Raw genomic sequence first — 14191 nt, 5'->3', positions numbered from 1 at the left:
GACTCGGGGCGGCGTACAATAAAACATATGAAATAAATATATAGACAAGACATACATATTACAAAAAATATATCAAGACATGTACAAGGAGGAGATCGGCTAATGAATAAAAACAATAAAATACAATGTTTAGAAACCCCTAAGTAATTGAATGCAATTAAAATACCCAAATAAAAACCCGTCAGGAGCGATATAGTTAGATCAAAGTTGAGCCAGGCCAGCTACTTGGAATAGGTGGGTCTTGAGCTTTATACGAAAGGAGCGGAGGTCAGAGGTATTCCTAATATCCGGAGGGAGGTCATTCCACAGGGCTGGGCCCGCCACAGAGAAGGCTCTACTCCTAGGCGCCGCCCCTCGACACTGTCTGGTGGACGGTGGTAAACTGTCTGGTGGACGGTGGTAAATTTAAGAGGTAAACTCTTCATTCTTGGCACATGGCAGCATCAAACCAAGTTGTTGGCTGATTTCATATAATTAAACAGGCTTGGATCTTATTAATGCCGGGAAGGAAGACCACCAGGAAATCTAAGCATTGAAGCTTAAACTATGAAATTGGGTGGGGGAAAGGCAATGGCAAGCCATTTCTCTATGGAAACAAAGAAAATTTCTGGACCTGCCATTTTAGCTGTCAGGCTAGGCTTTTTGCTATAAATGGAAAATTTGGGCAGAATTTGTGTTTTTCCTTCACATAGATGAGGTAAAAGTATGAGCAAATAATCAAGGAAAGGTTCAAAGCCTGGGATTACTGTATATAGAGAGCACTGGAACAGCTCAAATTCAGGATAAGTCAAGTTTGGTGAACATATTGGTTAAAAAAAAGTTGTTTGCAGGCACACATACATACATTCACAATAAAAGGAAAGGAAGAGAAAAACCATTATATAGCATCTGTTCAACAAACAGATAAACATAATAACAAAAGGTACTTCTATAACAAACCATTTCTATTTCTTAATCCCAGAGATATTTGGTGCCAGCATGGTATTGTTTTTGTTTATGTCAGCCTCTAGATGAGAGCACATAGGGGATAATCCTGTGCTTACTCTTCAGCTGACCAGTAGAAGAATACAAAAACATTAACTCATTGCTGGGGCAACAAGAATCCTTTTACTCTCATTCCACACAAAAATAAATTACAAGTATCCTCCTCTCCTCATGTTTTTAATTCATCAAATCTGCACTTGTTTATTGTTGTTTATATAGAAATTCCTATTATGTGTAGTCATATCAAATGTTTAAAGCTACCTTTGAACTATTCCAAAGCTGTCAATAGGCTCAGTGTTCTCCAGGCAGTAAATGTGTGGTAGCCTGGGTACAATGGATGAAAAGGAAGATACTTCTGTAAAAGATAATAAAAACAATAAAGCACATTAATATATAAACAATAATGAAACAATATACATAAGCAATGAATTTAATACTAGATTGATTATAAGCTCTTTCTTTTCATAATGTTGTACCACTTGACAGATTCTGTTTCAATTGATGCCTCCAATAGACTGCCAATGGCCTTGCCAGAATACAGCGTCTTTCTAGTTCTCGCCAAGCCAAATAGCACTGCCTATGATTATTGCTCTGGGATGCAAATAAATAGTTTTCGCCACTTTTTAGCTGCTGACTATCCTTTTGTTGATGCAACCATAGTCTTAGATTCTGAGCTAATGTTGCAACAAATCTTGTTCCAAAATAATCGACAAGGAAAACAAAATAATGCTTGTTTAACTTCACTCCAGACAAGCCAATCTCGATCATGTTTTTCACCATTTAAACTTTGAAATGTTAGAATACTCTTGGGAAAAAACCTGGTTATCTATATCTTTGGGAAATGTTTTAGGAAAGCCAATATGACCTTTAACAACATAGTTTTCTATATCCAGTTGAGAAGGCACATCTGTTATAAGAAGTCCAATATCAATTCCGGTATTTGACTTACTCTTCTCTTCACTATGTCTGCCTTGCCCAGATTCTGTAGATAGTGAAGTACTCTCATCACTAATATTCAATTGTTTCTCTAAATCTTTAAATTGATAACTTACTTGATCTGATGTTTCTTGAAAATCCAAATTGGCCTCATCAGATCCCAACCTTTTTTTTTTCAGTTCTGCACTTTTCTCACATTGCTCTGAATTTAAAGCAGTGTTTCTCAAACTTGGCGACTTTAAGTCCTGTGGACTTCAACTCCCAGAATCCCCCAGCCAGCATAGCTGGCTGGGGAATTCTGGGAGTTGAAGTCCACAGGACTTAAAGTCGCCAAGTTTGAGAAACACTGATTTAAAGTTTCATTTTGCTTAGTTTCACTTGTTTTTCATTTAATGCCAGATTGAAAAAGCATTTGTTGCCCCTTTTTATTAGTCTCATCGTGCTTTTGTTTTTCCTTGTGTTTTTGAGCTCCAGATTTTTGAGATGACATTTCATAACCATTCATAAACTGAAATGAAATATAAAATATATTCATAAATGAAATGTAACTAAACGTGCAAATTTAAATAAATAAGTAATAAAATTAAAATTCAATAAATTACATAAGTAACTGTTCACTGAGTTTCAGATTAATAAAAGTTATGTCTAACAAGGTTGCAAGGCGGTTTTGCTATTCACACAAATTATAGAGTATGAAGTATATATCCAATATTGTTTTTCTTTTTAAAAATTTGGTTTTGAAAAATTAAAAAAAAAAATCCCCTTCATGGGCCCCCTTTGTACTGCCTGCACCCCCTTCTCCTTAGGCTTGGATCTGGAAACTATAGAACTGTTAGTTTGATACTGATTGAATGCCTTGATCACTAGAAAACATAGATATGAAAGAATCAAGTCTTGCTGCACTACCCTTTAGGTTCTGAGGTAATTTTATTTACAGGTTATGCAAATGATGTGTATATAATATAACTTGAATTCAGCACAGCATTTGACAAAGTCCGCTATGACATTCTGGTCAGAGTCTATTTTATTATCCAGGTGGCATATGATTAGGTGGATTTGCAACTGATTTGCAACCAGACTCAGTGAGTACCCATCAACAGTTCTTCATCAAGTTAAGGAAAAGTGTCCCATATAATAATATAAGGCCCAGACTTAGGTCCAATATTTTTCAACATTCATGATTTAGATCAGTAGGGTATATTTATTAAACTTGCAGATCATACAAGAGAGTGATAACTAATGAAGAATATAACATCAAAACTCAAAATGATTATGGCAGGATAAGAAGCAGCTGTAAATTACAGAATGTAACAAACAGGTGCAAAAAATTATCAAGAAAACCTTGACTGTAAAGTAGACTACAAGTATCTGGTTTGATAATAGTACAAGTAGTCCTTGGATAGCAACTAATTGGGACTTGGAACTCTATTGCTAAGCAAAAAAATCCTATGATCATACCGGTTTTATGACATCAGTTCTGCCGTCATTGTTAAATAAATCACCCATGGTTATTAAGCATAACATCATCAACATCATGTGTCTACAACTTGCAGCTTTCTGCCATAAGCACTGTCATAACTTTCAATATTTACCAAACGCAGCAGTCATAAACACAGACTAATTCTACATGTAAAAATAAATCTTCAAGTGTCTTCCATTAGAATCTTAAAATAGTAGTTAATTACAAGCAGAGTATGTGTTTGCATTGTAACCTGTATGAATCATATGTGTGTGGATGACCATAAAATAAAAACTAAAGTAATAGCTACATTCTGTTCTATGTTAGTTAGACTTCACCTTAGGTGTTATTTCCAGTTCTGTTTAGCATATTTTAAGAATTCAGACAATGGAATGGCTCCATGGAAGGGCAATCTGAGAATAGGAGAACAGATCTTATGGGGGGAAATTGCAAAAACATGCTATCTGTAGCTTTAAGAAGATAAACTGGATATACATGGAGGCGTGGAAATGGAGTAATACCATTCATCTATCACACAAAAGAATGTGACCCCTATTCCAGGGAATAGGATGCAAATAATGGATTTAAAATATAGAAAAATAGATTCTTTTGGAGTATTAGATAAAATTTTTGTTCAAATAATTTGACAATGAGATCAATTCCAAATCAGCTGCTTTCTTCAGATATGATATAGAGACTGATAGCTGAGAAGTTACTGGGGGGATGTTCTGATTTAGATTTCTGCACTGAATAGAGATTAAATTCAGCAACATGGCCACTTTCAATGATCCTAGGATGATTCCTTTTACATAATGAGAGTATATGAATAAGATGAATCCTTCTAGAACCTTGTCACTTATTGGACTCAGAATTTGGTTGCAAGGAGAATTCTTGAATGTTTTTAAGTATATTCTTTTTTGACATAATATGATTTGTGATTTTTTTCATAGAATGCTCCCTTGGTTACTATGGCAATAACTGTGGCTTTCCTTGTAAGAAATGCTATGGAGGATTCAGATGTAATTCAATAACTGGAAATTGCCCAGAAAGATTGTACTGCCATGGTCAATTCAAAGGTGAACTGTGTGAATTAGGTACAGTAATAATATGTTCATCTTCATTTAAACTATTTCTCATTCTTTTCTGAATATAGCATAGATTCAAATGGCACATACTGTAAAGCTTTTGCTTGTAATGAAGGAAACAATCTGTTGCTAACTTTAAACCCTTTGTAAAATCACAGAAAGTAAACAGTCTAATTTTTCTATAAATGAACATCATAAAGTTGATTTTAGCTGTGTTTTATATATCAAAGATTACAATGTATTACAGAATCTAAGGGAATATCTTAAATAGTTATACATGCCTGCTGTGTTTTGTGTCAGTTGTGCCCCTTTACCCACAGAACTCCCCATGTTTTAAAACAAATTTAGTTTTTGTTCATGAGTATGTTTTGTGAAATGATGTAGCTGATGGATAGTTTAATTGAGCCTTTATAATAGCTAACTATGTAACTCTACGTATGTAACTTATATAAAATATAGAAGGTACACATTTCAAAGGAAATCAGAATATGATTATTAGTCATGAACCCATTCACACATATATACAGGATTGGCTTTCCAAGCCAAAGTTTTTGCATGGAATTAGCAAGCAGACAAAAAGCCATGGGACTAAATTGCAGTTCAGTCTCAGTCAGAGCAAATCAATGCCACTGTGAGAACAAGTTTAAAATATATTAAAGAATGATAGGATTATGTGAAGTTCCAGATTTGAAGTAGGGGGGGAGAAGCATGAGGAGCAAACATAGATTGTACCTGTAACTTTTAAAACAGTTACAGTATGCTTTTTCCCAAAATGTTGTGACTGCCTTCCATCAAGCGTTTTGTCTTTGCATCTGAATATTTTCTGGCTTTGGCATTAGACTGTGATCATGATTGGAAACCTAGATATGTATGGCTTTAAGGTCAGAAAAACTATCATACCAACAGAATGAATTTTATTAGAACAACACTGGAAAAAAGAATATTAATCAGATGTGCATAGTAATGTAAAGTAAAAAGTTACATGAAAGAAGTATACTTTTCTATAACTTCTGTACAATTGAAAGGATTTTTTCTGTGAATTTTAGATAGTCATATTATCTGTAACAGCTGTAATTTTAAATTGAATGCGATGAATAGTTAAGATTCCAGGACATGCTTGCACTTTGCATTGCTGCATTCCTTCAAAATCTTTTAAGGTTGTTTAAGATATTGTTTTATGAAAGAATATTGGGAAAATGAAGAGAACAATTTTGGATATTTAGTTTAGTGTTAAATTCTTTTAAACTCTACTCTAATTTGTGTGGATTTTCTTTTTGCCTACAGATATAACTGTATTCAGGGACAATTAGTCATAAATAGATCCATAAATAAAAATGGAAACACAATGTCTTATTTCCATTATTCAGCTTCTGTTAATCATTTAATATTCCCCTGAGCGGCCTATTCATCTAACTAAAAATTCCTACAGAGATTAAAGAATAAAGTTGTGTGGCAAATTAACTTCTCTATCTGGAAAACTTTGATATCTGCTTCTGAGCACCATCCCTTCTCTTCAGAGGTGGGTTCCGGCAGTCACTAATGCCGATTGGCTCGTGGCTGCATGGCGCACACATGCGTAGTGCAATAAAAATTGCTCTGCACATGCGCAGAAGCAAAAAACAAGATGGCAGAGCCTATGGTGCCATCTGGACAACCAGTTTGGAGGCGTGGCAGGCCTGGGTCGCTGCCGGTTCCAGCGACCCAGGCCACCAAATCACTACTGGTTCAGCCAAACTGGTCCAAACCGGTAGGAACTACTGCTTCTCTTAGAAATGGTTCAAGGAGACAATGTTGAAACAAAATATGCAAGCTGCTTTTAGCAAACCTATCAGAATTTTATGGTATTCATATTTAGTAGAACAAACTGATGATTACTGCCTCTTGCTAAGAATGGATGCATTTACTTCTGCAAATGACCAAGAATAAACAAAGCAGTAGCATAGTCTTGAGATGCCAAACAGGTTCACAACTTTTCCTTACTCATAATTTTACATAAATAGCTATTTTTTCCCAAGCGTTAGAATTTAGAATAACAGAGTTGGAAGGGACCTTGAAGGTCTTCTAGTCCAACCCCCTGCTTAGGCAGGAAACCCTACACCACTTCAGACAAATGGATATCCAACATCTTTTTAAAAATATCCAGTGTTGGAGCATTCACAACTTCTCCAGGCAAGTTGTTCCATTGATTAATTGTTCTAACTGTCAGGAAATTTCCCCTTAGTTGCTTCTCTCCTTGATTAGTTTCCACCCATTGCTACCCGCAGGTGCTTGGAGAATAGTTTGACTCCCTCTTCTTAGTGGCAGCCCCTGAGAAATTGGAACATTGCTAACATGTCACCCCTAGTTCTTCTTTTCATTAAACTAGACATACCCAGTTTATGCAACTGTTCTTCATATGTTTTAGCCTCCAGTCCCTTAATCATTTTTGTTGCTCTTCTATGCATTCTTTCTAGAGTCTCAACCAGTGCTACCGGTTTGCTCGTGCTCACGTATACACTTGCTTGCATGCAATGTTTCTGCGCATGCACAGAAGTGTTCAGGTGTGTGGTCGGAGCCTGCCGCCACCACCACTATAAGTTCGTCCGATCTGGGCCGAACCCAGAGCAAACCACCTCTGCTCTCAACATCTTTTTTATATTGTGGCAACCAAAACTGGATGTAGTATTCCATGTATGGCCTTACCAAGGCATTATAAAATGGTATTAACACTTGATGTGATCTTGATTCTATCCTTCTATTTAAGCAGCCTAGAACTGTGTTGGCTTTTTTGGCAGCTGCTGCTCACAGCTAGCTCATATTTAAATGGTTGTCCACTAGGAACCCAAGGTCCCTCTCACAGTTACTACTATTAAGGTACCACATATACTGTACCTGTGCATTTTGTTTTTCTTACCTAAATGTAGAACCTTACTTTTTTCACCATTGAATTTCATCTTGTTAGATAGCGCCCAATGTTCAAGTTTGTCAAGATCCTTCTGTATCTTAAGCCTATCTTCTGGAGTGTTGGCTATTCCTGCCAGCTTGGTGTCATCTGCAAATTTGATGAGTCCCCCATTTTTTCCCTTGTCCAAATCATTAATGAAGATGTTGAAGTACTGAACATAAAACAGAGCCTTGGGGTACTCCGCTGCATACTTTCTTCCATGTAGATGCAATTCCATTGAGGGTTACACATTGAGTGCAGTTGGTCAGCCAGTTACGAATCCATCAGGTGGTAATGCTGTCTAACCCATACTTTTCTACTTTATTTAGTAGTACCATGTTTCCCTGAAAATAAGATAGGGTCTCATTTTCTTTTGACACCCCCCCCAATAAGCCTTAGTTTTGGGAGGTCTTATTATTTTGAGGTGCAGGAATGGCAGAGCATTGGGGGGGGGGGTTATTTTCAGGACAGGGCTTATTTTAGCACATGTACTCAAAAGCCAGATTGAGTTTATTATCCGGGGAGGTCTTATCTTCAGGGAAACAGGGTAGGTTATGGTCTACTTTGTCAAATGCCTTATTGAAGTCCAAGTAAATTATATCGACAGCATTCCTCTGGTCCACTAATTTTGTCACTTTGCCAAATAATGCAATAAGATTAGTCTGTTAATGTTGGCTTTTGGTTATTACTTTGTTGGCTTCTAGGTGTTTGCTGATTCATTGCTTGATTATCTTTTCCAGAATCTTTTCTGGTATTGAGGTCAGGCTGATAGGTCTGCAGTTTCCTGGATCTATTCCCTCCCTTTTTTTTAAATATGGGAACTGCATTAGCCCTTTTCCAGTTCTCTGGCAGTTCCCCGGTGCTCCAGGATTTTTGAAAGATATAGTTCAGTGGTTCTGAGATCTCATCTGCCAATTCCTTCAGAACCCTAGCCTGTAATTCATCCGGTCCTGGTCATAAATATATAATTTTAAGAGGAAGGGGGAAAGGGGGGTGAGAGAAAGAAGCCCCAGTTAACTGCAAGATTCTTTATCTGTACAATATATAGATTTGCTTTTAAATTTTTCAATCAGCAAAATTTGGCTGTGTCTGAATTTTATTTAGCTAAATTAAATGTGGGCTTTTAATACTAAGTATAATTTGAATATACATTAAAATATTAAAATCTTGATCAGGAATAAAATTGTACCTTGTTAATCTTTTCAGATAAAGGCATTGCTCTCACTGAATATATAGTTAGTATTTTTAAAAAATGTTTTTCCAATTCAGTCTGTGTTATTTTTAGGCCTTAAAAGTCCAAAATGTCCCCATAATGTACCATGGTGGTATTTTGATGGACATTGCTATTATTTTGAAAAGGAAAAAAAAGGGGACCATGCCTGGGCAGAAAATCGATGTTCCTACTACAAGGATTCACATCTTGTCCAGATTTCAAGTGAAAAAGAAAAGGTACACTGATTAAGTAGGATGATGATGATGATGATGATGATGATGATGATGATGATCTTTGTTTAGATTCACAGCCTTTGGGGCTGGTTGGTAGCTCAACAGCTCGAGTCCTAACCAAGGACCTAGGAACTGTTAAGGTAACGTTGGAGGATATAAACTCTTCCAAGTAGGGTGGTTTTTTGTAGAGTCAGAATGTTCAAGTCCGATAAATTTAGAATTTCCAAATAGCGAGGTAGCCCTTTAGGTATTGCTCCAAGGGCTCCAATTACAATCGGGACAACACTCAATTTCTTTTTCCACAGTCGCTCAAGTTCAATTTGCAAGTTCCGGTACTTGTAATTTTTTCTTGCTGCTTATCTTCAATTCGCACATCAGCAAGTATTGCAATGTCAATGAGCCAAACTTTTTTTCTTTTCAACTCTTGTTATGTCAGGTGTGTTGTAATACTTTATTCATAAAACATGAAACTCAGCCAACTGATCATTCAAAAATGCATTACAAATACCATTAACTGGTGCTAATGGTTGATATGGGTTGCTGCCAGCGTCCTAGGTATCAACCAAGTACCTTCTTAAAATATAAGATGTTCCGAGTAGTGCAGTTTTTTGCAGTGTTATTGCAGGAAGCGGCAATTTGTTGATGTATCTTATAAAATTCTTGGACATGGTACCAAGTGCCCTGATGACAATGGGTATCACTGTTAACATTCTTCATCCATAGCCGTGTAGTTTCGATGGCCATGTAGCGATATTTCATTATTTTATCTAGTTCTTTTTCTTCAACTCTGGCATCTCCTGGAACAGCGATATCAATAAACTGTATGCTTCAGCCCTCTACAACCGTGATATCTGGCGTGTTCTGTTCCAATTGACAATCTGTCTGTATTCAAAAGTCCCACAAGATCTTCACCTTTTCATTTTCGGTAACTTTTTCCACTTTATGTTCCCATGACTTTCTGGATACAGGTAAATTGTATTTTCTACATAATGACCAGTTGATTAATTAATTAAGCAACTCGGTCATGTCTAGCTTTGTAATCAGTTTGTGTGATTTTGCTGCATTCACATATTAAATGTGAAACAGTTTTGACTTCGTTGTTGCAAAGTCGGCAGTTTGGGTTGTCAGTGGATTTTTGTATCTTCGCTTTCATGGCATTAGTTTGTAGTGTTTGTTCTTGAGCAGACATTATTAAATCTTCTGTTTCTTTCTTGATGGTTCCCATCTTAAGCCATGTCCATGTCAAGTTGTCATCACATTTTCCTTCAATGTTTTTCAAGTGCTGTCCATACAAAGCTTTGGTTTTCCATCTATTGAATCTGTCATCCAGCTGTTTTTCCTTATATTCTGCCTTTGTTTCTGTTGTTTTTATACTGTTCTCCGTTTTCACAGCCTGCTTATTTCTTAAATTTCTGTACTGTCACAATTGAAGGACTTTTGCCATAAACAACATAAATAAAAATTATAAACATCTATGATTAGAATAGTAACACAAACATGATAAAAATTCTAAATAAAGAAAAAAGATTCATTTTAAAATAACTAAAGCAACATAACAAAATTTCATTCATATGATAGTGTTATCCCATGAAATGGCTCAGTTTAATGCAATTCTCATAGATTATCATTATGAATTCTCACAGAACTATCATGATCAATTCACATTACATATTTCAGTCAATGTGGTTCTTCTGCTTTGTATTAAATGTGATTATTTTAATATAATCAGAGGATGATTTTTGAGAGTATAGTGGTTAAGACACTGGAAGAGGTCTTGTTCTACCACAAAATCAGCTGGGTGACCTTGGGCCAGTCTTTTACAGCCCTAGGAAGAAGGTAATGGCAAAGCATTTCTGAAATCTGGTTTCAGAAATTGTAGGAACTTGTCCAGATAATCATCAGAATAGCCATTCACTCAATGACATCCCCTCCCCCAAATATGTGCCTAGTCTGAAATTAGATTGTATTCCTCTGAAGAATCAGTATGTGACCTCTGTATTGTAGTTCACCACAGTGGTGGGATTCAAGTTTTTTTTACTACAGGTTCTGTGGGCATGGCTTGGTGGGTGGGGTGTCGCTTGGTGGGCTTGGCATTCCCACCCCACTCCAGGGGAAGGTTACTGCAAAATCCCCATTTCTTTCCGATCAGCTGGGACTCAGGAGGCAGAAAATAGATGGGGGCGGAGCCAGTCAGAGGTATTATTTACCGGTTCTCTGAAATACTCAAAATTTCCGCTACCAGTTCTCCAAACTGGTCAGAACCTTCTAAATACCATCTCTGGTTCACCAGTAAGTGTTTTGGTTCTGATGAGTAGGAAAAGATTCTTTTCTGTGCAGACATGCCATTTCTGTAGTTTATAGGTACTTTGTAAAATAAAAGTTAAAACAAATAGTATTGCTGTGAGGGGTTTAAAAAAGAGTAAACAAAAATCTAAACTGTAATCTTAAAATAGCAATGGTAAACCTTTTGGGTTTGATGTGTCAAAAGTTCAGAAAATCTGTAATTTGAGTGTGTTGGCATGTTACCTTCGCCAAACAAAAGAGAAGCAATTCTCAACACCCCACCCCCCATTTAGAATAAGAGTTGGAAGGGACCTTGGAGATCTTCTAGTCCAACCCCCTGCTCAAGCCTAACCCTGTACCACTTCAGACAAATGGTTGTTCAATCTGTTCTTTAAAACCTTCAGTGTTGGAGTACCTAGAACTTCTGGAGGCAAGTTATTCCACTGATTAATTGTTCTAATTGTCAAGAAATTGTCTCCTTAATTCTAGGTTGGTTCTCTCATTGATTAGTTTCCATCCATTGCTTCTTGTCCTACTTTCTGATGCTTTGGAGAATTGGTTGACTCACTCTACTTTGTGGCAGCCCCTTAGATATTGGAACAGTGCTATCATGTCATCCCTAGCCTTCCTTTTCACTAGCTAGACATACCCAATTCCTGAAACCTTTCTTCAAATGTTTTAACCTTCAGTCCTCTAATCATCCTTGTCATTCTTCTCTGCACTCTTTCTAGAGTCTCAATATCTTTTTTATACTGGGGCAACCAAAGCTGTATTCAATATTCCAAGTGTGTTCTTAGCAAGACATTATAAAGTGGTATTAACAATTCATGTGATCTTGATTCCATCTCTCTATTAATGTAGCATAGGACTACATTGGCTTTTTTGATAGCTGCAGCACAGCGTTGGGTCATATATAAGTGGTTTGTCCACTAGGACTCCAAGATCCCTCTCACAGTTACTACTATTGAGCAAGGTGCCACCTATACTGTATCTGTGCATTTCATTTTTCTTGCCTAAATGTAGAACCTTGTTCTTTTTACCATTGAATTTCATTTTATTACATAGGGCCCAGTGCTCCAGTCTGTCATTATCTTCTATATCTTGAGCCTTTCTTCTGGACTATTGGCTATTTTGCTAGTTTGGTGTCATCTGCAAATTTGTTGATTTTCTAATATATCCCCTCATCTAAGGCATTGATGAAGACATTGAAGAGTATTGGATCTAAGGTAGAGCCTTGGGGTATCCCACTGCATACTTCCCTCCTTGTAGATGCAGATCTATTAAGGATTACGTGTCCTGAATACTGATACTTGGCCACAGCATTGAGACTGGGTCAGAAGATGAGGCCCAGGCAGTGGTGGGTTGCCAATTTTCTTACTACCAGTTCAGGCGTACTCACGTATGCGTGCGATGCTTCTACACACATGTAGAAGCTTCTGCACATACACAGAAGTGTCCAGGAGAGTGGGCAGAGCCTCTCACTGGCGCTACTACCGGTTCACCCAATCCAGACCGAATTGGGAGCAACCTACCTCTGGGCTCGCGCCTAATACCACGACTGCCACTCTAAAAGCTGACTCACGCCAAGGCATGCAGGACTTGGGAAACCATGTAATTGCCCATGGCCCAAGCATTCCTCAAGTTTTACATGTGTTGATTACTTTCAGGTAGGGTTCTCTTTCTTTTGGCATGCCCATGGGGCCTATCCAAGGCTCCCCCTTGTTGCATGAGGCCTTTGTTCTTGAAATGGCTTCAGAAATCTGGTTTGTGGTCTCTGGATATTTTGGGGAGTTTGGTTTTGCTGATTGCTGGTATGTTACCCAAAATGTCATGGCTCGCCACCTTTGCCATAGGTTCAGCATCATTGTCTTAAAGAAACTGTTCAAACTGTTTAAAAATTATATAATAAAAGTTAATTCCATTTCTTATTCAAATGTTAAAACAAATAATGACGATGTTCCTCACAGTTTCACTTCCATCAAGTCACGTTACATATAGACAAAGACAAAAGAACTTCCCAATCAGGAAAAGTTTGATGATGGCAGGAGCACCAATAGATCACTGAGTGATTATACCATGATTCTGAGCATTAAAAAAGAAAAGAAAGTAAGGATAGCAATAACAGTTAAGAAATGCAACAATATGTATTTGCACATATATTATTTCTAAAGAATTTTACCCGGAGAAATTGACTATGTGTCTAGTAAACTTAGCCTAAGCTTGACTTTCACTAGAAAATCATATTTTCATTGGGATTCTGAAGATATGCCAAACAATTGAATCCAATTCCTTTATAAATCAGATTTTTAAAAAAATTTCAAGATACAGATTATCTGGCTCAGTGGCTAAGACGCTGAGCTTGTCGATCAGAAAGGTCAGTAGTTTGGTGGTTCGAATCCCTAGCGCCGCATAACGGAGTGAGCTCCCGTTACTTGTCCCAGCTTCTGCCAATCTAGCAGTTTGAAAGCGTGTAAAAATGCAAGTAGAAAAATAGGAATCGTCTTTGGTGGGAAGTTAACAGTGTTCTATGTGCCTTCAGCATTTAGTCATGCTGGCCACATGACCACGGAGACATCTTCAGACAGCGCTGGCTCTTCAGACAGCGCTGGCTCTTCAGATGAGCACCGCCGCCTAGAGTCGGGAACGACTAGCACATATGTGTGAGGGGAACCTTTACCTTTATGTATTTCCCTTTTTGCAATGAAATGATTCTGGGCAGCTGCCAGCATTAAAACATTAAAATCCTAACAAATAAATATCTTCCCCTGGACTCTGCCAACTAGATTCCTTGAATTTCTTTTACTCTCTTGATGATATCATATACTTTGGTTTGTTCTTTAATCCATGTGCAGGTTTTTCTCAATCTTGTCTTGTGATGCCGAACATGTATCTTTCCATGCTCCCCCTATGCCTGAAGAGGAAAGTTTTTGATAGTGTGTCCTACCTGCTTTAACATATCCCAGTGAAACTTCACAATCAATACAAAAGCTAAATTGATTTATATTTCTATAAATATATTTATATTTATTCATATGTAGTTGGTAACAGTCTATCAAGAGCAGTCCTGCTACAGAA

The 14191-nt window shown here is 37.2% G+C and overlaps 1 protein-coding gene across 1 annotated transcript in view; it reads left to right on the top strand.

Annotated features, from left to right (window-relative positions):
- The window catches only part of LOC309398197 (macrophage mannose receptor 1-like), a gene marked incomplete at its 3' end in the record, with an annotated part of 55066 nt that extends 42725 nt beyond the window's left edge, over positions 1-12341 (top strand). The window contains exon 11 of the mRNA XM_081964854.1: positions 12307-12341. Coding sequence (XP_081820980.1) covers positions 12307-12341 — 35 coding nt within the window. The remainder of the gene's footprint in view (positions 1-12306) is intronic.
- Positions 12342-14191: the final 1850 nt, after the last annotated feature.

This window comes from Natrix helvetica (genome assembly GCF_964273705.1).
Source record: "Natrix helvetica genome assembly, chromosome: 1".
In the NCBI taxonomy this organism is placed as follows: Eukaryota; Metazoa; Chordata; class Lepidosauria; order Squamata; family Natricidae; genus Natrix; species Natrix helvetica.
The sequence above is the reverse complement of the archived record's forward strand: the minus strand, read 5'-3'. Positions and strand labels throughout refer to the sequence as shown.